Raw genomic sequence first — 22,276 nt, forward strand, 5'->3', positions numbered from 1 at the left:
CACTTTTATGGCGGGTTTGGAGCAGTGGCTTCTTCCTTGTGAGCGGCTTTCAGGTTATGTCGATATAGGACACGTTTTACTGTGGCTATAGATACTTTTGTACCTGTTTCCTCCAGCATCTTCACAAGGTCCTTTGCTGTTGTTCTGGGATTGATTTGCACTTTCGCACCAAAGTACGTTCATCTCTAGGAGACAGAACGCGTCTCCTTCCTGAGCAGTATGATGGCTGTGTGGTCCCATGGTGTTTATACTTGCATACTATTGTTTGTACAGATGGACGTGATACCTTCAGGCGTTTGGAAGTTGTTCCCAGGATGAACCAGACTTGTGGAGGTCCACAATTTTCTTTCTGAGGTCTTGGCTGATTTCTTTAGATTTTTCCATGAGTCAAGCAAGGAGGCACTGAGTTTGAAGATAGGCCTTGAAATACATCCACAGGTACACCTCCAATTGACTCAAATTATGTCAATTAGCCTATCAGAAGCTTCTAAAGCCATGACATCATTTTCTGGATTTTCCAAGCTGTTTAAAGGACAGTCAACTTAGTGTATGTAAAACGTCCTCTCTCACTGTCAACTGCATTTATTTTCATAAACTTAACAAGTTCCACAGACAATGTGGCCACAGAAATGGAATAATGTGTCCCTGAACAAAGGGGGGTCAAAAGCAAAAGTAACAGTCAGTATCTTGTGTGTTCACCAGCTGCTTTAAGTACTGCAGTGCATCTCCTCGTCATGGACTGCACCATATTTGCCAGTTCATACTGTGAGATGTTACCCCACTCTTCACCAATGCACCTGCAAGTTCCCTAGCCCTCACCCTGTGATCCAACAGGTCCCAGACGTGCTCAATGGGATTGAGATCCGGGCTCTTCGCTGGCCATGGCAGAACACTGGCATTCCTGTCTTAAAGGAAATCACACACAGAACGAGCAGTATGGTTGGTGGCATTGTCATGCTAGAGGGTCATGACAGAATGAGCCTGCAGGAAGGGTACCACATGAGGGAGGAGGATGTCTTCCCTGTGACACACAGCGTTGAGATTGCCTGCAATGACAACAAGCTCAGTCCGATGATGCTGTGACACACCGCCCCAGACCATGACCGACCCTCCACCTCCAAATTGATCCCGCTCCAGAGTACAGGCCTCGGTATAAAATGCTCAATCCTTCGACGATAACGCAAATCCTACCATCACCCCTGGTGAGACAAAACAGCGACTTGTCAGTGAAGAGCACTTTTTGCCAGTCCTGTCTGGTCCCGCGACGGTGGGTTTGTGCCCATGGGGGACTTTGTTGCCGGTGATGTCTGGTGAGGACCGCCTTACAACAGGCCTACAAGCCCTCAGTCCAGCCTGTCTTCAGCCTCAATCATAAACAAACACATTCTTCAGTAAAAAAGAAAACTGTATGGTACATACTTCTAGTTTTCCCTATAACCATTTGTGTGCATGCAATATTGTGTAAACTTAGATATGGCATAAACATTTCTATGGCAGGTCTGATTAAATATGACCATACGTCAAGCATAGTCTATGACCGATTTCTTCACCAATGTCTTAAAACTGTGGGAAAATAAATACATGATAAAGTCTCACACAACCCTATGATGGCTGTAGCTCCATATTGCTGGCAGGAGTGTAACTAGGATGGTTGGGAACAGACTCTTCCTCTCCTCCAACACCGCTCACTGGCTTGGCCATATTTCAAAACACAATCAGTCCAACATTCCACATCAAATCTATTAACTCAGCCAGCAATTAATCCCAAACGGGGCGGCTTACTGCAGTAATGGGGAGAGAAGAGGGCTAACTGTTGCTATTCTATTGGTATTAGGGGGAGGAGAGCGTGAAAGCTGATTCCACTCCCTGTCGTTGAGCATACTTTCCTGTGGTTTCTTTCACATATACATTAATGGCTTTAGCTAAGTCATCCGCAACCAATGAGATTCAAACCAATGTTTGAATGGATATACACTGAGTGTACAAAACATTAGGAACACCTTCGTAATATTAAGTGGCACCCCCCTTTGCCCTCAGAACAGCCTCAATTCTTCGGGGCATGTACTCTACAAGGTGTCGAAAGCGTTCCACAGGGATACTGGCCCATGTTGACTCCAATGCCTCCCACAGTTGTATCAAGTTGGCTGGATGTCCTTCGGGTGGTGGACRATTCTTGATACTGAAACTGTTGAATGTGAAAAACCTAGCAGCGTTGCAGTTCTTGACACACTCAAACCGGTGCACCTGGCACCTACTACCAAAATACTTATTTAACCGGTCTTCTTCCCTTCATCTACACTGTTTGAAGTSGATTTAACAAGTGACATAAATAAGGGATCATACAGTGGTTCCTCCTTTAAAAGTTGCAGCGTACAGYGGCGCAGCTTGCATGGTGCCGCAGAATTCTATGGCACGTTATTTAAGTGTGAACCACTGGTACCATTAATGCTAATTATGCGGGCACGCGGGAGACCGGGGTTCAATTCCCTGACGGGGAGGAAGGAGTAGGCTGTCCTTGTTAATAAGAATTTGTTCTTAACTGACTTGCCTAGTTAAATAAAGGTTACWSTAAGAGCATAACATTTCAACACCCTAACTAATAMCCAAACGGAGATTCAGTCAAAATAAAAATCTCATTGATTTATCAAGACCAGTCCCCATGCTTGTCTCAGAGCAGCGCGAAACGGTGCTAAAATAGTTGTAGGCTTTTGCTTCAAATCCTATTGCTTCTAACTTCAAAATGCTCTTTCAATAAACAAGACCTACACCACTTTTAACAGCACATTACTCANACGTTATTTAAGTGTGAACCACTGGTACCATTAATGCTAATTATGCGGGCACGCGGGAGACCGGGGTTCAATTCCCTGACGGGGAGGAAGGAGTAGGCTGTCCTTGTTAATAAGAATTTGTTCTTAACTGACTTGCCTAGTTAAATAAAGGTTACWSTAAGAGCATAACATTTCAACACCCTAACTAATAMCCAAACGGAGATTCAGTCAAAATAAAAATCTCATTGATTTATCAAGACCAGTCCCCATGCTTGTCTCAGAGCAGCGCGAAACGGTGCTAAAATAGTTGTAGGCTTTTGCTTCAAATCCTATTGCTTCTAACTTCAAAATGCTCTTTCAATAAACAAGACCTACACCACTTTTAACAGCACATTACTCAACACTAGTGAGACTCATGTCACCTACGGCAGGCCTACAGTGTATCGAAAAATATGACGTGACTCTCCGCCAATAATTACATATAGAGGATTGGAGCATATTTATGTAATTCACTGATATTTATTCCCATAGTAATTCTTTATGGATCCATAACTAAATAAACATCAGCATTTTGAAAGAGTATTTTTATCATTATTTTATTAATGAAAGCATAAAGATGCCATTATTAGTTACATTGTTTTAGTTTGAACGTGCAGACTGGCACTAAGAACAGAACAGCGGGAACGTTTTCCTAGTCAGTGCCATTATTAGTGCAATGCCCCTAAAAAGGGTTGCCAGTGTGGCGGGGTGGGGGTCCACACCCTCCCCCTTTCCCATGGGCTAGGTCGGTCTTCAGTGCGCGGCTCTGCAGCCCATCCCGTGCCCCCTTCCCTCGTGCCTTGAACCTCGCACGCTTTCAGTGGATACAGCTGCAAGGCAGTCCCATTGTACGCCACTCGGGAGCCATGAYTAATATGACCAATATATATTGTCCTGCTAATAACAGAGTTAATAATATATCGGTGAGAATATCCAACGGGCTTTTATATAATTCTAAATGAATAATAATAATAATAATAGTCGCTTTGTTTAAAAAAATAACAATCATTTGGAGATTATTTTGTTTGCAAAGAACGTAAACATTGTTACTAATTTGTAAATAAAGCCTGTTTGTTATTTAGAATGATTTATTTCTGTTTTTAGAGGGAGATAAACCAAAAACCTATAGCCATCTCATTGGTCTCCCAGTCGAGGCCGCCATGGGTATTGAACCAGCATCTGTAGCAATACAGCTTGCACTGCTATGCAGTGTCTTAGACCGTCAGGCAACTCAGGCGCTGTACAACGTGACCGTTCGGRAGTGGCCTACAGTTCTAAGAGCAAAATAATCCTAACAAAATAAAATAATAAAAACCTTAGTGTAACAACAGTTMTAGTAAGTAATACTGAAGTCGTGCACAATTATCAGTTTMTATKTAGGTTTATGTYGCCCATTCATTGTCAGTTAGAGACACAGTAGGACCCAAAAGCATAATCAGTGCTCTAACTCCCCCTTGCGCTGGTCTGGAGCAATAAAGTGGTGACGCAGGGTACTGTACTAAACCACAATTTACCTCTAAGTCCCACGGCGTAAACTCGCAACTTTGAAAGGAGGAACCACTGTAGCTTTCACCTGGATTCACCGGGTTAGTTTATGTCATGGGAAGAGCTCAGTGTATGTATATTTGTGTGTGTGTATGTGTGTGTGTGTGTGTACAGAGGGGCTGAGGTTCAGTATAGTGGATCGCATGAACATGGGGAAGGGGTTTAAAAGACATCCAATCATCACAATCACTGGAGAACATAGCAGAAAACACCAGTAGCAAACTATGCGATCAGTACCAAATCCTCAACACACAATCCACAAATTACCAAAAGAAATAAAGCTCAATTCCATCTCTACACCATAGGCTGATTTCTAAGGGAGACCAAACAGTGGATAAGACGATCCCAATTGTTTACCTTTCTATCTGTGACACAGAGCACACGAAGCAGTGTTGTTTGTCACACTGCCTGGAGTATTCCTCAGGTCGCAGTGGCACAGTGTTGATACATTTTGAATTAATTGGGACAGCTGAAAGAGGCTTAATAGCCACTTAGCTTTGTATATTGTCTCTGTGCTGAACTTGAGCGAGAAAAGAAGCAGAGATGATTGCTAATCAGCTGAGAGAGAGGAAAAGAGTAATTGGACCAAACTGAACTGCAATGTTACCAATTCTAGTAGCATTGGGGCCGAAGAGGAGAAGCACCATAAACGCTCCTTCATTATTACAATTTTTCTTGCTCATTTAGGGAACCGCTCTGAAAAGGGTGAATGATAGAGAGCAACGACTCTTCAGATAAAAGCTGGTCAAATTAGTTTTTAGCAGTTAATCAGAGTCTCTTGAGCCTTGTTCACATTCACAGTTTGAAGTGACTCAATCCATTTTTGTTGGTGGCATATCTGATTWGAATCCGTTCTTTTTCCTGCAGTCTGCACAGCCAAACAGCACATGGATTTTGATATTTCAAGCCACCTTCGTAGGTGGTTAGAATTCAGATACAAGTCTGATTTCTGGCCATGCGACTTGTGTCTGAACAGTCAAATCTGATTTATTTGCCATCAAGTGGTTTATCTTGTTACTTGCTARCTACTCTGTTGACAGATTGACAAGAACATGTGGTCGCTAACTAGCTTGTTAATCGTTTACAAACAAATGAGTGACTGTGCTAGAAAGTTAAACAGCTACAGTACCTACCTAGCTAGCTGACTGCTCTGTGGCTAGTCAAAAATGTATTGTTTTGAAAGTTGGATCATCATATCTTTTGAGACTTTAAAAGTGTTCTTACACTATGATTTTGAACATTCAAGGCAACAGGGAGACGTTCCTGGCAGGCATTGTTGTCACCATAGCTTGCGACATAACTGATAAGAAGCACGAGCACCACCAACAATTTGCCTACACCACTGCGCACACACCCGCAGTTACTATGACAACTAGCGTAGCCATGTCAGCAAATGACTGCTGTCTGAACACACACAAATCCRATTTGGTCACTTGTAACTTGCTGTTTAGTCAGTATTCTAAAAACGGATTTGAAAAACAAAACTGACTTGAACTTTAAGGCCTGCGGTGTGAACAAGGCTTTAGATTRCTACTCCATGGTGAGAGTTTAGTGGGAGGTTAAAATTAAGTGAGAACCTTCCAACCTTTTTCCCCACACTTTCGTTTTTTTTTCTCCTGCGTGCATGTGTTAAATATAAGCATGATATACTGTAGTAGATAGGTGATTCTGTGACTTAAATGACAAATAGTGCAAATATAGCGAAAGTGTTTCCCCTCATGTGTCCAGCCTTAGTTCCAGCCTTTTCTCATCCAAACTTCTCCTTACTCAGACAACCAAAATAATAAAGTGCATTTATTAATACCAAGGACGGATAAACAAATCTTGTCTTCAGCTATTTATACAACGGGTGGGTCTAATCCTGAATGCTGGTTAAAAGCGCATTCCAGCTGGTGTCTATTCCACAAGTTACCGCTGGCTAAATCTATGATGTTAAAATGCCTATTTACGCAATCCACTGTCTCATCAGCCCTACCAGGCAATTTATAAACTTGATCTCCACTATAAAAAGCATCTAGACATTATCTCACATTTCTTTTAGACTAACATTTCGTTTTCAACAGCGGAGATTTGTACAAACCTTGCTGTCTGTCTCTCCGACATTTGCAACATTGTTTCAACATTCAAATTCGACTTTGTCTCAGGCCTAACAACACCCTGTGTCAATATACCCTCCAAACACCGGATTCTCTGGCATTAAAACTTAAATAAGCACGTTTCCCCAACTCCAGTTCTCAAGAACCCCCAACAGCACACATTTGTGTTGTAGCACTGGACCAACAGACCTGATTCAACTCATCACAGGCTTGATGATTAGTTGACAAGTTGAATCAGGTGTGCTTGTTGAGGGCTACAATGAATAAGTGTCCTGTTGGGGGTACTGGAGGACTGGAGTTGGGAAACACAGGCATAAGCTGCTAAAATGTCTATAGCAGGGACATCAAATCACATTTTATTGGTCACATACACATATTTAGGAGATGTTATCGCGGATGTAGCGAAATGCTTGTGTCCTACTTCCAACAGTACAGTAATATCTACAAATCTAAAAGTAAAATAATGGAAGAAATAAGAAGTATAGAAATATTAGGACGAGCAATGTCAGAGTCCAGGAGTATAAATATACAGTGCCGTGAAAAGTATTTTTTCCCTTTCTGATTTTCTCTATTTTTGCATATTTTTGATACTGAATCAAATCAAATTTTATTATTCACATGCGCCGAATACAACAGGTGTAGACCTTACAGTGAAATGCTTGATTACAAGCCCTAACCAAGAGTGCAGKTTAAAAAATAAGAATAAGAAATAAAAGGAACAAGTAATTAAAGAGMAGCAGTAAAATAACAATAGCGAGACTATATACAGGGGGTACCAGTACAGAGTCAATGTTGCGGGGGCACCGGTTAGTTGAGGTAATTGAGGTAATATGTACATGTAGGTAGAGTTATTAAAGTGACTATGCATAGATAATAACAGAGAGTAGCAGCAGCGTAAAAGGGGGGGCTGGGGGGGCAACGCAAATAGTCTGGAATGTTATGAGATCTTCAACCAAAACCTCATATTAGATCAAGAGAACCTGAATTTACATACACCCAATTCCCCTGTGTGAAAAAGTAATTCCCCCTTACACTCAATAACTAGCCGTGCTAACTTTAACTGCAATAACTGGAACCAAATACTTCCTGTAGTTGTTGATCAGTCTCTAACATCGCTGTGGAGGAATTCTGGTCCACTCTTGCATGCAGAACTGCTTTAACTCAGCGACATTTGTGGGTTTTCAAGCATGAACTGCTCGTTTCAAGTCCTGCCACTACATCTCAATTGGGATTAGGTCTGGACTTTGAATATGCTATTTCAAAACTTCACATGTGTTGCTTTTTAGCCATTTTCATGTAGACTTGATTGTGTGTTTTGGATCATGGTCATGCTGTATGACTCAGCTGCACTTCAGCTTCAGCTCACAGACGGGTGGCCTGACRTTCTCCTGTAGAATTCTCTGATACAGAGCAGAATTCATGCTTCCTTCTATTAAGGCAAGTCGTCCAGGTTCGGAGGAAGCCAAGCATCCCCAAACCATCACACTACCACCACCATGCTTGACCGTTGGTATGAGGTTCTTTCTGTGGAATGCAGTGTTTGGTTTTTGCCAGGCAKAATGGGACCCAGCATTGAATAGTCMTTTTCATGGGTACTTCCAAATTGAGTTTTGGCCTATAGGAAGGGAGGAGAAGAATGGAGGYGTGATCTGGCAGAGGATGGCCTTGTAGCCGTCCTGAAAGGGAGAATAGCAATGGTCGAGAGTTTTTGATGCCCGAGATGCCTTAGATTTGCTTATTAAAGTCCCCAGCTACAATAAATGTGCCCTCAGGATAATGTCCAGTGTAGTTCCTTGAGAGCCGTCTTGGTGTCGGCTTGAGGGTGAATATACACGGTTGTGATGATGACCAAAGATAATTCTCTCGGGAGGTAATGGGGATCGGCATTTGATTGTGAGGTATTCTAGGTCGGGTGAACAAAAGGACTTGAGCTCCTGTATGTTACCACAATCACACCATGAGTGGTTAATCATGAAACATACACCTCCGTAGAGTTCTTTATTCCTGTCATCTCAGGTGTCTATTTTGAAAGGGCCCTCTCAGACAACAGCTACTTTATCTGGTTGAAATCACTCAGTTCAGCAATGCCATGGCAACATATGAATCACAGTGACAGGGAGACAGGATGGGAAGGCACTGTGGCATAGTCACACACACAAACACAGCACCAGACACCCACGGAGTCAGACAGATGGGCAGACTAGGTGTACTGTACAGTAAAGATAATTGCAGAAATATATATAGCTTGCCAGACACAAATARAGAGTCACTCAAAAAGGTGAATATATACTAAGAAAGAAACAGAAGACAGATGCTACAAGAGAAGTATGTAGAGGGGCCAAACAAACACGGCCAAATGATCAAACAGCTGAACTGTTGTTAGAGTACCTGAAACCAGAAGATGACTGGTAAAATCTAAAATTGCATACTGTCCTAACTCAGGATTGGAGCAAGAGAACCAACGTAAAGCACTGAGAGTATTTAACTCTGAGGGAAAATATTTCTCTTTCCCTCCCCTCCTTTCATTTCCCTCGTCTCTCGACCCCTCTCTCCCTCCCTCGTCCCCCCATTTCTCGCTCTCTCTCTCTGTGGTGCCAGCTCCATCATGTCAGTGGGCTGTACCCTCAGCCTGCAGGGCTCTCCTCACACACTGAGGCAACGCAGCTCTGCCGCCCTGCCACTTCAGCTTTTATACACATCAATGGAGCACAGACAACACACCCACACACACACACACCCACACACACACACACACACCGAGGCATGTAGACACAAACATGCAATGGACCTTGCACCCTCACATGCATAACCCACATTTACATAGACACATTCACAACCATGTTAATCCCCATATTGTTATTTATCCTCTTGCTCTTTTGCACCCCAGTATCTCTACTTGCACATCATCATCTGCACATCTATCACTCCAGTGTTGATGCTAAATTGTAATTATTTTGGCTTTATGGCCTATTTATTGCCTTACCTCCCCCTACATYTGTACAMACTGTCCATAGATTTTTCTATTGTGTTATTGACTGTACGTTTGTTTATGTGTAACTCTGTGTTGTTGTTCTTGTCGCACTGCTTTGCTTTGTCTTGGCCAGGTCGCAGTTGTAAATGAGATCTTGTACTCAACTGGCCTACCTGGTTAAATAAAGGTGAACTAAAAAATAAATAAATAAATCTACTGAGGCAATACGGGGAGGCCCCATATACTGCTTCTACTACCAAGTGGAAGCATCACACAGGACTCATGATGCACAGGGGAGGTTCTACTTAGTGTGATAATTGAAACTGTACTTGATCACTGCAGTAAATGTAACAAGGCATGATAAGAGCAGAGGACAAACACAGAGAGTGACAATATATCTAGAAATCAGCTGTTACATCTGTGAAGTGAAAAGTACATGCTTCGGCGCTTGCTAAAGATGACAGTTAGTGAGAAGGAAGACCGTGTGCGTGCCAATACGAAACATGACACAGTGGAAGAAGCTCTTGGAGCAACTTGACTGAACCACAAACTGGTTCTGAATGATGACATCTGGGTATGGTGGCCTAAAGCTTATCCACGTCCGGCTCAGGACACCAGCACACAACTCACTCACAGAACACAACACGGTCTGCTCATTCAGTGAAACTGTTTGACTGGCAGAAGTTAGCCTGGAGACAGCAGACAATTACAGATGTTAGATCTTGAGACAGTTTTCTACAGCAGGAAAATAATCCTGCAGCAGCAGGAAATATTCATTATTTTGTGGATTATAATGAATGGACATTTTTGTAGGGGTTGATACATTTTTCTTTAGGGCAAATCAAGTCAAATTTCAAAGTGGAAATAACAAACTTTAGAAGYCTTTTAAAAACGCAAATACACTACAAGTTTGCATTTACACTACACATTCGCAATTCTCAGCAACAAAAGAGTGATCAAATTAAGATCCTACATCTTGTGGTCTGTTCCTTTCCAGCCACTCATTAGATATATACTATCAACAGGTAAGATTATGTGGGTGGTGCAAAATGACTCTCTCACACATGGAACACAAATCCTTCAGAACTGTTTTGCTGTTGTCATTTTTATTAAGCACAAAGGGATTTACCATGGAAAATGTCACCTSTAAATCAGTGGTTGTCAATCCTGGTCCTGGGGACACAAAGGGGTGCACATTTTTGTTTTTGCCCTAGCAATACACACCTGTTTCAAATCATCAAAGCCTGATGAGGAGTTGTTGATTTCAATCAGGTGTGTAGTGCTAGGGCAAAAACAAAAATGTGCACCCCTTTGAGTCCCCAGGACCAGGGTCGAGAACCACTGATCTAAATGGTACGTACCTGAAAAAGGTGACGAAAAACTGCACCAGGTCCATGATGCTGTTGTGCTGGGAGAAGGCGATCTATGGGAGAAAGGACAGAGAAAGGAAGTATGTGAGAAGGATAGGAAAGACATTGAAGATGTTACATACAGTAGACATATTGATAAAACATATGTTGTTGACAAGAACGCAGAAGTAGAGAGTTTCCGTTAGAAGAATTCAAGACAGTAGTTCATGTAAGAGCACACACTGCAAAGGAGTTCAAGAGGTCAAATGATCATCGAAACATCAATAAAAATAATGTGTAGAAGATTTTAACGGGGGCTGAAATTCCTGATTTAACCTTCGTTTCAATTTTCCTCATTAGGAAATGTGACAGAACGAGATTTGGGTCTTGGAGACATGCTTGATGTGGGTGTCTCTTGTGTTTGTGTTCGAACGTGGGAAACATTAGTACTTTCACACTGCCAAAACAGTACACACAGTCACTCACCCATCTAGATAACTTGAAACATTCTAACCAAGTCTTGTGTCTGGAAGTAGCCCAAACTAGCTAGCCAACTTCTTTCACCAATTAGCTACAACCGGCCGGTGTGTGACTGTAGGAAAATTGTTTGACTTTGAATAGCCCATCTCTGGGGCTAGATAGGACTGTCAATTCATTGCACAATGTAAATGGAACAATATTTTCATGTTGCACACATTTTAGTCATCTTATTAAATGCTTTCAATATTTGTATATGCATTTCTACTATTTATAGTAGGTTTTTAGGTCATTGAAATTTGGCACTATTGACATTTTAAAATATTGTCCCATGTACATTGTGTAATTTACTGATGGTCCCCAAATAGCCCCATAGGGATACTGAATATCAAACCTAATTGACCATGGGCATTACGATCGGGTTGAGTGCAGCTGCGCTCCGAATTGATGAATACTTCAGTGCTGCCAGTTGTGGGTAGGATTTAAATAAACCCAAGGAAAACTGTTACTGTACCCTTTTTTTCTAAGCATTTTTTCCTAATTATTTAGCAAATCTCAGTTGTGGACGAGACTGACTGATTTTTTTCCCTATTTACACTTTGTAGTAAATTTTGACAGTAGAATAAATGTTTGACTAATATCGATGTCGCATAAGTCGTTTTCTACCAGATAAGTTGTTTTCCCCGCTCAGGTAATACCTCCCATCCTTTCTAAGCGTTAACGTCGTACTGTTGTCTATACTGCCAGGGGGTTTTCAGTTGTAATCGTGTACACATTCGTTTGAACTTCACTCTTAGATCTGCTATTGTTAGATCAAAAGAGAAGCTCACTGTGTTCTGCTCACCCAGTTCTTTTAGTTCAAATGTGAATTCCATAAACTTGATCAGCTTGGGCTGTTGCGCGATAGCAACCAAAGCCCATGTAAGTCTGTTTATAACATTCCATCATTGGTTATTCTGAGAGTTCCTCATATTGGCATTGGCTGCGACCTCAAGCCCTATGGTGCTAACCTTGGAAAACTAATTCCAATTTGTACTCTTTCCCCTATTACTAATAGGGATAGACCAAATGTTTCAGTTCTATGCAATCTTATAGCCATACCAACTATATCAATATCAACCATCAGACAGGGCCTGCAGCAGCCTGTTGAACGCAGCTTGTTTGAGTTGGAGTTTCCATGTGACTTTAAAAATCGTAAAGGACTTGGGTTGATGCATCTGAACATTAGGCGCTTACTTCCTAAACTGGATTACATCTTMATCTGGGCTATGCAGATGAATCCGGACATTATGGTATTGACGGAAACTTGGATCTCTGGGGACACTCTGAACTCGGATATTAATACTGAGGGTTATAATGTGTACAAACCTGACAGACCGGGTAGAGGTAGTGGAGTGGCCATTTGTTCTATAAAAAAATATTGATTTTCCTTATCGATTTTGGGGGCTAGTATCTTAAGCCTTTGYCTGGGGGAAAATGTATCCAGAACTGTTATTGGGGTCTAAGGTCCTCCCACAGTCTACCGTCCTCCCTTGAGGAGTYAACTAGTTTGTCTTCTTTTACTCAATCAGAAGTTACTATCCTGGGGGACCTAGATTATGATTGGGAAATGCAGGCTTCAGACAATATTAAATAAATGTGTAATGATCTAAACCTAAGCCAGTTGRTTACTAAGCCTACACGGCCCAACCCTTAAGTTCCTTCAAAGTCAAATCTGATTGATCTTGTTTTAATAAATACACCAGAGATATATGTTCCTACTGGTGTCTTCACCCAAGACATTAGTGACCATTGCCCAGTTGTTTGTGTTAGAAATGTGAGAATAAAAAATAAATAAAAAATCAGCCTCGTGTCATCACAATGAGGAACTTTAAAAACTTCAGGTAACAGGCTTTTTAATTCAAAAAAAAATTATCTTTATTTTTGTGACGTTAATTGTATTTCAGCTATGGCAGCTATCCCTAAACCTGATTTAGCTTTAAGCCTTTTTGCATATGTCTTAAATACTATTGTAGTTAATAATGCTCCCTTCAAAATATTAAGAGTTAAAGGTAGATTGAATGCCTGGTACATTCTGGGATGATCAGAAGTGATTCATAAAAGGGATGATGCCTGGGTCAAGGCCAGGAACACAGGCTTAGGACCGGAYTGGCAAGCTGTTAAGCAACTGAGGAATCATTGTGTAAGACAAATCAGAAAGGCTACATCTGATTATTATGTAACCGCTCTATCGGATTGTAATGGGAACCTGACAAAATTCTGGAAAACTGTAAATCACTGAAGGATTCTACTTCCTCTTCAACAAATTAATTCAGACACTGGCCTCATTACAGAAAAAAAATGCATTGATGCATTTAAATCACCCTTTTATTTCAGCGGAGTATCTTTTTGAAATATCTTTTAAACCTATTCGCAATGATATTGGGCTGGATGCTGATAGGGGAAACTTGCTGAATGATCAGAGAAATTATACTCAAAGCTTTTCTTTTAGGCTATTTACAGAAAAAAAAAGCAATAGACAAGAAATCCACAGGGGCCGACCAATTGGGTCCTGGTCTGCTTAGTGTGCAGGGACAATTATTGTTGGCTCAATAACCCACATTTTTTATTGACATTTTTTATCAGGAAATATTCAAAAATAATGGAAATCAGGTCTTGTGCTGCCACTCCATAAGAGATGGGATAGTAGTGATCTTTCAAGGCTTCCTTGTCTAGCTAAGATTCTTGAATCCTTGGTAAATGTACAACTTTGCTCTTTTTATCTGAGAAATGTATTTTGAATGTAAACCAAATCAGGGTTTAGGCCTGRGCATAGCACTATTACAGCAACCCCTTAGTTGTTAATGATCTTGTCAATACTTTAGACATTAAAATGAAATGTGCTGCTTTGTTTGTGGACCTGTCAAAAGCTTTTGATACTGTTGACCATGATTTTGATACTGTTGATCATGCTATTTCATTGAACAAGTTGTCCTCGATAGACCTGAGCTCTGACTCCTGTTCATGGTTTAATGATTATCTTAGTGACAGAACTTATGCCATCGTGATTGATCAGAATTTCTTGAAGTGGATAAAGCTGAACCACAGGGGTCGATTTTGGGACCTGTTCTCTTCACTATTTACATAAACACCACTGGTCAATCTGTTAAAAAGTGTAAACTTAATCTTTATGCATATTATATTTTATATAAAGTGCATTTGGAAAGTATTCATACCCCTAGACTTTTTCCACAGACCCCTTCCCATTTTCCGCATTTTGTAACGTTACAGCCTTATTCTAAAATGTATTGAATAGTTTTTTCCCCCTCATCAATCTACACACAATACCCCATAACGAAAAAGAAAAAACAGGTTTAGGCATTTTTGCAATTTTTTTTAAAAATCACATTAACATGAGTATTCAGAACCTTTACTCAGTACTTTGTTGAAGCACCTTTGGTAGCGATTACAGCCACGAGTCTTCTTGGGTATAACGCTACAAGCGTGGCAGGGAGTTTCTCCCATTCTTCTCTGCAGATTCTATCAAGCTGTCAGGTTGGATGGGGAGAGTCGCTGCACAGCTATTTTCAAGTCTCTCCTCGATCCTGACGAGTCACCCAGTTCCTGCCACTGAAAAACAATCCCACAGTGTGATGCTTCCACCAACATGCTTCACCGTAGGGATGGTGCCAGGTTTCCTCCAGACGTGACGCTTGGCATTCAGGCCAAAGAGTTTGATCTTGGTTTCATCAGACCAGAGAATCTTGTTTCTAATGGTCTGAGAGTCCTTTAGGAGACTTTTAGTAAACTCCAAGCGGGCTGTCATGTGCCTTTTATTGAGGAGTGGCTTCCATCTGGCCACTCTACCATAAAGGCCTGATTGCTGGAGTGCTGAAGAAGGTTCTCCCATCTCCACAGAGGAACAATTGCTCAGTTTGGACGGGCGGCCAGCTCCAGGAAGAGTCTTGGTGGTTCCAAACTTCTTCCATTTAAGAATGGAGGCCACTGTGTTCTTGGGGACCTCCAATGCTGCATTTCTTGGGTACCCTTCCCCAGATCTGTGCCTCGACACGATCCTGTTTCRGAGCTTTACGGACAATTCCTTGGTTTCTGCTCTGACATGTACTGTCAACTGTGGGACCTTATATAGACAGGTGTGTGCCTTTGCAAATCATGTTCAATCAATTGAATTTACCACAAGTGGACTCCAATCAAGTTGTAGAAACATCTTGAGGATGATCAATGGTAACAGGATGCACCTGAGCTAAATTTAGAGAGTCATAGAAGGGAGAGGGTCTGAATACCTATGTAAATATGGTATTTCAGGTTTATATTTTCTCAAAACCTGGTTTCACTTTGTCATTAGGAGGCATTGTGTGTAGATGTATTGGGGGGGGGGGGGGTCTATTTTAGAATAAGGCTGTAATGTAACAAAATGTAGAAAAAGGGAAGGGGTCTGAATATGAATATACAGTGGGGAGAACAAGTATTTGATACACTGCCGATTTTGCAGGTTTTCCTACTTACAAAGCATGTAGTGGTCTGTCATTTTTATCATAGGTACACTTCAACTGTGAGAGACGGAATCTAAAACAAAATCCAGAAAATCACATTGTATGATTTTTAAGTAATTCATTTGCATTTTATTGTGTATCAAATACTTCTTCTCCCCACTGTATATATACTACCGTTCAGAAGTTTGGGGTCACTTAGAAATGTCCTTGTTTTTGAAAGAAAAKAAAATGTTTTGTTCATTAAAAGAACATCAAATTGTTCAGAAATACAGTGTAGACATTGTTAATGTTGTAAATAGCTGGAAACGGCTGATTTTGAATGGAATATCTACATAGGCGTACAGAGGCCCATTATCAGCAACCATCACTCCTGTGTTCCAATGACATGTTGTGTTAGCTAATCCAAGTTTATCATTTTAATAGACTAGTTGAGTATCTGAAGCATCAGCATTTGTGGGTTCGATTACAGGCTCAAAATGGCCAGAAACAAAGACCTGGCCAGAAATGTCCAGAAACTTGTCACAACACAACTGATTGGCTCAAACGCATTAAGGAAAGAAATTCCACAAATTAACTTTTAACAAGAAACACCTGTTAATTGAAATGCATTCCAGGTGACTACCTCATGAAGCTGGTTGAGAGAATGCCAAGAGTGTGCAAAGCTGTCATCAAGGTGGCTACTTTGAAGAATCTCAAATATAAAATATATTTTGATTTATTTAACACTGTTTTGGTTACTACATGATTCCATATGCGCTATTTCATAGTTTTGATGTCTTCACTATTATTCTACAATGTCTTCCCTATTATTCTACAATGTAGAAAACAGTCAAAATAAAGAAAAACCCAGGAATGAGTAGGTGTATCCAAACTTTTGACTGGTACTGTATATTATCTTCCTTCCCTGCTAATCAGGGCCTGTTCCAGTCAAGGGACACCAGGTGAGTGGGCTCTCTGGACATTACTCAATCATAGTAATGCTTTACCTAAGGCTAGTGGTTGCTATGAACTGTTACATAAGGGGACTACTTTTTCTCTATGATGCAAACTGCTTTAGCTGCAGCACCATAGGTTCTCTCCCATTACAAGATTAGTATCGGAGTTTCATGACTAAATTTACCACACACATTTTTCACTACTGTGATTTTCTCATGTTTTAGCTCATGCCAGCGGACATTGAATGGCATGTTAATATGTTGGCATGTAACATTTCTCCACAATGTGTTGCTTTATGTTGTTTATCAGTGGCCYGCTTAACCAAGTTTACCTGGACTAAGTGGAAGAAATCCTGTATGGTACATACAATGGCAGTAAACACACAGATTAAACTAGAAGGATAAGCATGTGCATTGCTTGCGCTCTGTGGTTTTAGTCTGGGTTTTTGTACAAGCACTTTGTGATAACTGTGGAGTTAAAAAGGGCTTTGTAAATACATTTGATTGATTGATTGACCAAGTCCCCCCTGCTCCCCCACCACAAGCAAAACTAAGTTCACAAACTAACTCAAAAACACCTGTCATTTACTGTATACAGAACCACCCTCTATGCTTTTTTGACTTGGCATCAGTCCCAATGATCAACAATTTATTTTCCCCTTCTCGCCATGACTACAACTGTTCAGTGTTGGGCCACACTGAGCCTGCTGTAATTACAAAGCTACTGCCTTCAGCTACAACTCCTCAAAAGGGTCCGTGTCTACACTGAAGTCGTTCATAGAAATGTGATCATTTTGCAGGCATAAAATTGATTTTCATCAAGCCAAGAGCAGAAATCCACCTAATAGAAGGGCCATGAGTTGGTTCATTTTGAATGTCCTCCTCACTTTGAACAGAGGGGAAGTGGATGCTGTTCCACAGAGGCACTATGTTTCTGGTAGGTAATACTACTTCCTATACATTAAAGATGAGTCAAGACATAACAATGCATGCACTTTACTGGTCAAAAACCTGGCCGTCTGAAAAATACCTCTGAGGGTACATTGGCGGCTGAAGGGTTTCCATGATTTACTGGCATGTACGTTTCTAGTGAAATTGCCTCCCAATGAAAAACATTGAGAAAGGGTGATTTTCATCCAGAGGGACACGCCATTAAGAGTGATCTCACATTGTTGCCTTGGTCTGCCGTCAATACACTCTGCCCTCAAGTACACCCGGCTGACGCACGGTGGCGAGGATGGCCATTCAACTTACGACAGCAGCAGTCRGGAAAGCAACAACAATCGATAAGCAGTGCGGGCCCTGTTCTGCAGGAGACGTACAGCGGTAGCGTTATCGCCAGGTCGGCGCTGGAACTCGAGCAAATTGTCCATATCACTGCTCCTGACATAAGCTGCTCRCATCGACAAAATTAATTACAATATGAGTTAAATAGTTTTCCTTCCCAAAAATTGTAATTAAGTTAAAAAGCAGCTTTTATGTGTTGTAATGGTGTGGGCGTATACTAGTAATGGTGTGGGCGTATACTCCAACAACAGAATGGTGTGGGCGTATACTAGTCATTAAAAATATTCATGCGAGTAGACCGCTGATTTACCAGCTTATCCTCCTCAGGAGTATGACATCATACTCTCTGAGGAAATAACAAGCTTTTTTTAAATGGTTTGTTTGCGGTGGGGCTTTTAAGTGTTTATTCTACAATTTGTGCTTTGGCCACCAATACGGGTATCGGCCGAGTCAACAACATTATTTGATTATGAGTTAACAGAATATTAACTTTTAAACCTCCCAAGAACGTCCCAAAAATGCCCTCGGGGACGTCCCCAGGACAAACCTCCAGGGGACCATGACGCAACGTTCCAAGAACTTCCAAAAAATGTCCTCAGGTATGTCCCTGGGACGAGCCAGGAAGCAGACAAAACCTCCAGGGGACCATGACACAACGCCCCAAGAATGTCCTGACAACATCCTCTGGGACATCTCCGGGACAAACTGGGAACAAGACAAAATCTCCAGGGGACCTTGATGCAATGTCCCAAGTAATGTTCAGGGGAACATGACACAACGTCCCAAGAACGTTCAGGGGACCATGACACAACGTTCAAAAAATGTCCCTGGAACAGACAGAGAACTATTAAAAGGTCCCTCAGAGAACGTTCCCTTGGGACCATCGTGCGACATGACTAGTAAGGACTAGTCAAATAAAAGCCCTGAGAAACTCCCAAAAAGGTATTGACATGGTCCTTAGTGACATCCTGGGAACATACAGGGAGCTAGACAAATGTCCCCCAGAGAACATTCCCTTTGGGCCATCACGCAATATTCTTAGAATGTTCTCAGAAAGTCAGTGGGATAACGTCACGTCGAAACCTTCAAGGGACCTATTGGGAACGTCGCCGCATGTCCTCAGGACATCCCCGGTTTGCTGGGTTGTGTGCAATTGACCAATAAAGTGATCTTAATCTTATATTGTATCTAAATATTGAATAAAGTCACAAAGTCGTATAGAGAGACATCCTATTTGACCACTTTTTTTCAATCTGTTTTTGTCMGTTTTTCTATCGGCCATACATGTTATGAGACAATCTGGAGTCAATTGGTCTAAACGGTAACATCCTGAAATGCCTGATAATGATCATGTAAAATGTTGTGTACGAGTTAATGGCTGCCTAAAAGATTGGTTCCCCGTTGACATTGGTGGAAAACAGGGTTGCATTTTATCACCTATTCTGTTCTCAATGTATATTCACTATCTGACTCTGGCCCTAGAAAAAAATAATCTGTTAACAATGAATGAGGGTCTGTTCTTTTATATGCAGATGATATTGTATTGATCTCTGACATGGAAGATGACCTTGAAGAAATGTTAAATATTGTTTTTCCTGGTGTGAACAATGGAAACGGAATACCAATGTAGACAAAACGAAGGTAGTACACTATAGGAACTCAGCAGGGCCTAGAACCCTTTATTTTTTCTTCTTCTGTTGTCCTGCCACGTTAGATGTCGTCAGTGAGTCCAAGTATTGGGGGTTGATTATTAATGAACTTTTTGATTACAATATGTGTCTTAAGAACATAGCTAACCATGCAAACCGTGCCCTTGGTGCCATTGTTACAAAGTGTAAAGCCATTGGTGGCCTACCTTTAAAAATGTTTCACTAAACTTTGATTCATTGGTGCTATCAATTATTATTTATGCTGCAGTGGTATGGGGGAACAGAAATTATACTGGTATTAATGCTGTTTTTAACCGTGCCTGCAGATTTGACCTTGGTGTGGGTAAATGCATGCCAAATGCTGCTCTTCAGGGAGATATCGGCTGGAAACTCTATGGCATCACCAGTGGCGTTGGATTCTAAAAAAAAAAGGCTGAGATTTTGCAGCACGTCAAATGAACGTCTATGTAAACGTGTGTTTTTTGGGTTTGTGATGTTACAACTGCAAAGAAAAATGTTATATACAGTACAATGTCAGTGCCTTTTTTAACTCCATATGACTCAGCTCACTGATACAAACAGAGAGTCATCTAGAAAAGACYGTAATGCTTTTGAATCAGCACTTTTAGAGAGCAATGAACTAAAGTGGTACCAACTGATAAACAAACCTGAAAGTAACAAACTGCACCCACTGCCTTTTTAAAATGACCTTTCGGTACAGAACCCCCTGTACTGTTTTCAAGCAATATCTTTTGCAAAATGTAGATGTAAACACTCCCCTAGATAAACRTGTATGTTATTTTTGTAACGATGAAACATTGACACATTGAAACTGACGCTCATGCCTTGCTTTACTGTGGGTTATACAATGAAATTTGTGATATTTTTTGTCACCTGTCCAGTCAAAATTCAAATGAACGGTCTTCAGGAAAATAATAAATTCCGTGACATTATAATAGGTAACAATAATGTTAATGCCTGTGCCAAAGCCGGCCACCTTGCCCTCCCACGGAGACGTAAATGTCCTTTCTTTTCTACTCTACTCTGTTTTGAGTTTATGCATGATGACGCCTGTACCATGGTTGTCTTTGATTGGTTTTAGTGTGTCTCAAAACTCAATTTGAGTGCTCCACAATGTATTTTTGTATATGTATTTTGTATTGTTGTATCATTGTGGAGTGACACGTAAATACCTTCTTTCTAACTAGACTCACTGCTTCTCCTTCTTCTCCCAATGTTATGGCAGCGTCATTGATATTCAATAAAGCCTGTCGCGTGCTAACAGCCATCACCAGAGGTTTGTGCATGTTCCGGTCTCTGGGAACGGACATGACTGCGGGGGGTTGGAGGTTGAACCCAAATGGGTTCCGAGTACCAGGAAGAGTGCTACCCAGCAGTTCCCCCCTGCAGGGTCCCTCAAAAACACTCTCCAAGGACAAAATAGTCAGCAGCAGCTTTGGTCAGAAGCTGCAAACCAATGTAGGGATACTACTAATTACATCGAGTGCGGTGGATACTACTGTTTACATCGAGTGCTGTGGATACTACTGTTTACATCGAGTGCTGTGGATACTACTGTTTACATCGAGTGCGGTGGATACTACTGTTTACATCGAGTGCGGTGGATACTACTGTTTACATCGCAGGACAGGTAGCGACATACTACTAGTTTACATCCGAGTGCGGTGGATACTACTAAGTTTACACATCGAGTGCTGTTGGATACTACTGTTTACATCGAGTGGCGGTGGATACTACTGTTTTACATGCGAGTGCGGTGGATACTACTGTTTACATCGAGTGCGGTGGATACTACTATACATCGAGTGCGGTGGATACTCTGTTTACATGAGTGCGGTGGATACTATGTTTACATCGAGTGCGGTGGATACTACTGTTTACATCGAGTGTGCGGTGGATACTACTGTTTACATCGAGTGCTGTGGATCTACTGTTTCATCGAGTGCGGTGGATACTGACTGTTTACATGAGGTGGGTGGATACTACTGTTCTCTAACATCGAGTGCGGTGGATACTACTGTTTACATCGAGTGCGGTGGATACTATCTGTTTACATCGAGTCGGTGGATACCTATGTTTTACTCGAGTGCGGTGGATACTACTGTTTACATCGAGTGCGGTGGATACTACTGTTTACATCGAGTGCTGTGGATACTACTGTTTACATCGAGTGCGGTAAAGAGATATACATTGGAATACATTTTTTGGGGGTCTATGGTTGACTGTCCTTTATAGTTGATTTGTGTGTGTGTTTGTTTTACAGTTAGACATTTCTCCTGCAAAAGTGAACAGTGTTTGAACAGTGTTTCCCAGAGACATCTGCCAACTGATTCATTTAACCAATTTCACCAATCAACTGATCAATTTCACCAATTTGGTTTTATTTTAGAAAATAAGTGAAAAACAACTGTCATATTGTTCAGATTTAAGTGCCTGTTGCGACATCATTATAATTCCTCTGCATTGCGGTAGATATTAATGACCATGAGTCACTTGAACCCCCAATCAGCAGCTATTATCTCCATTTCCCGTATCTTTAAACAGGCAGCACTTAACCTGGCCTCTCCTCTTACATCCATAGGAAAGAGGATCTCTATCATCAGATACAGATTGTGCTATGTTGTATGTGCCGTTTCAATTTCC

General features: G+C 41.3%; 1 protein-coding gene across 1 annotated transcript in view; it reads right to left on the reverse strand.

The window, feature by feature from the left end:
* Positions 1-22,276, reverse strand: part of LOC139023013 (attractin-like protein 1) — a 203,572-nt gene that overhangs the window by 109,172 nt on the left and 72,124 nt on the right. Inside the window, exon 9 of the mRNA XM_070434987.1 lies at positions 10,784-10,845. Within this exon, the coding sequence (XP_070291088.1) occupies positions 10,784-10,845 (62 nt within the window). The remainder of the gene's footprint in view (positions 1-10,783; positions 10,846-22,276) is intronic.

Source organism: Salvelinus sp. IW2-2015, linkage group LG25 (assembly GCF_002910315.2).
Source record: "Salvelinus sp. IW2-2015 linkage group LG25, ASM291031v2, whole genome shotgun sequence".
NCBI lineage: Eukaryota > Metazoa > Chordata > Actinopteri > Salmoniformes > Salmonidae > Salvelinus > Salvelinus sp. IW2-2015.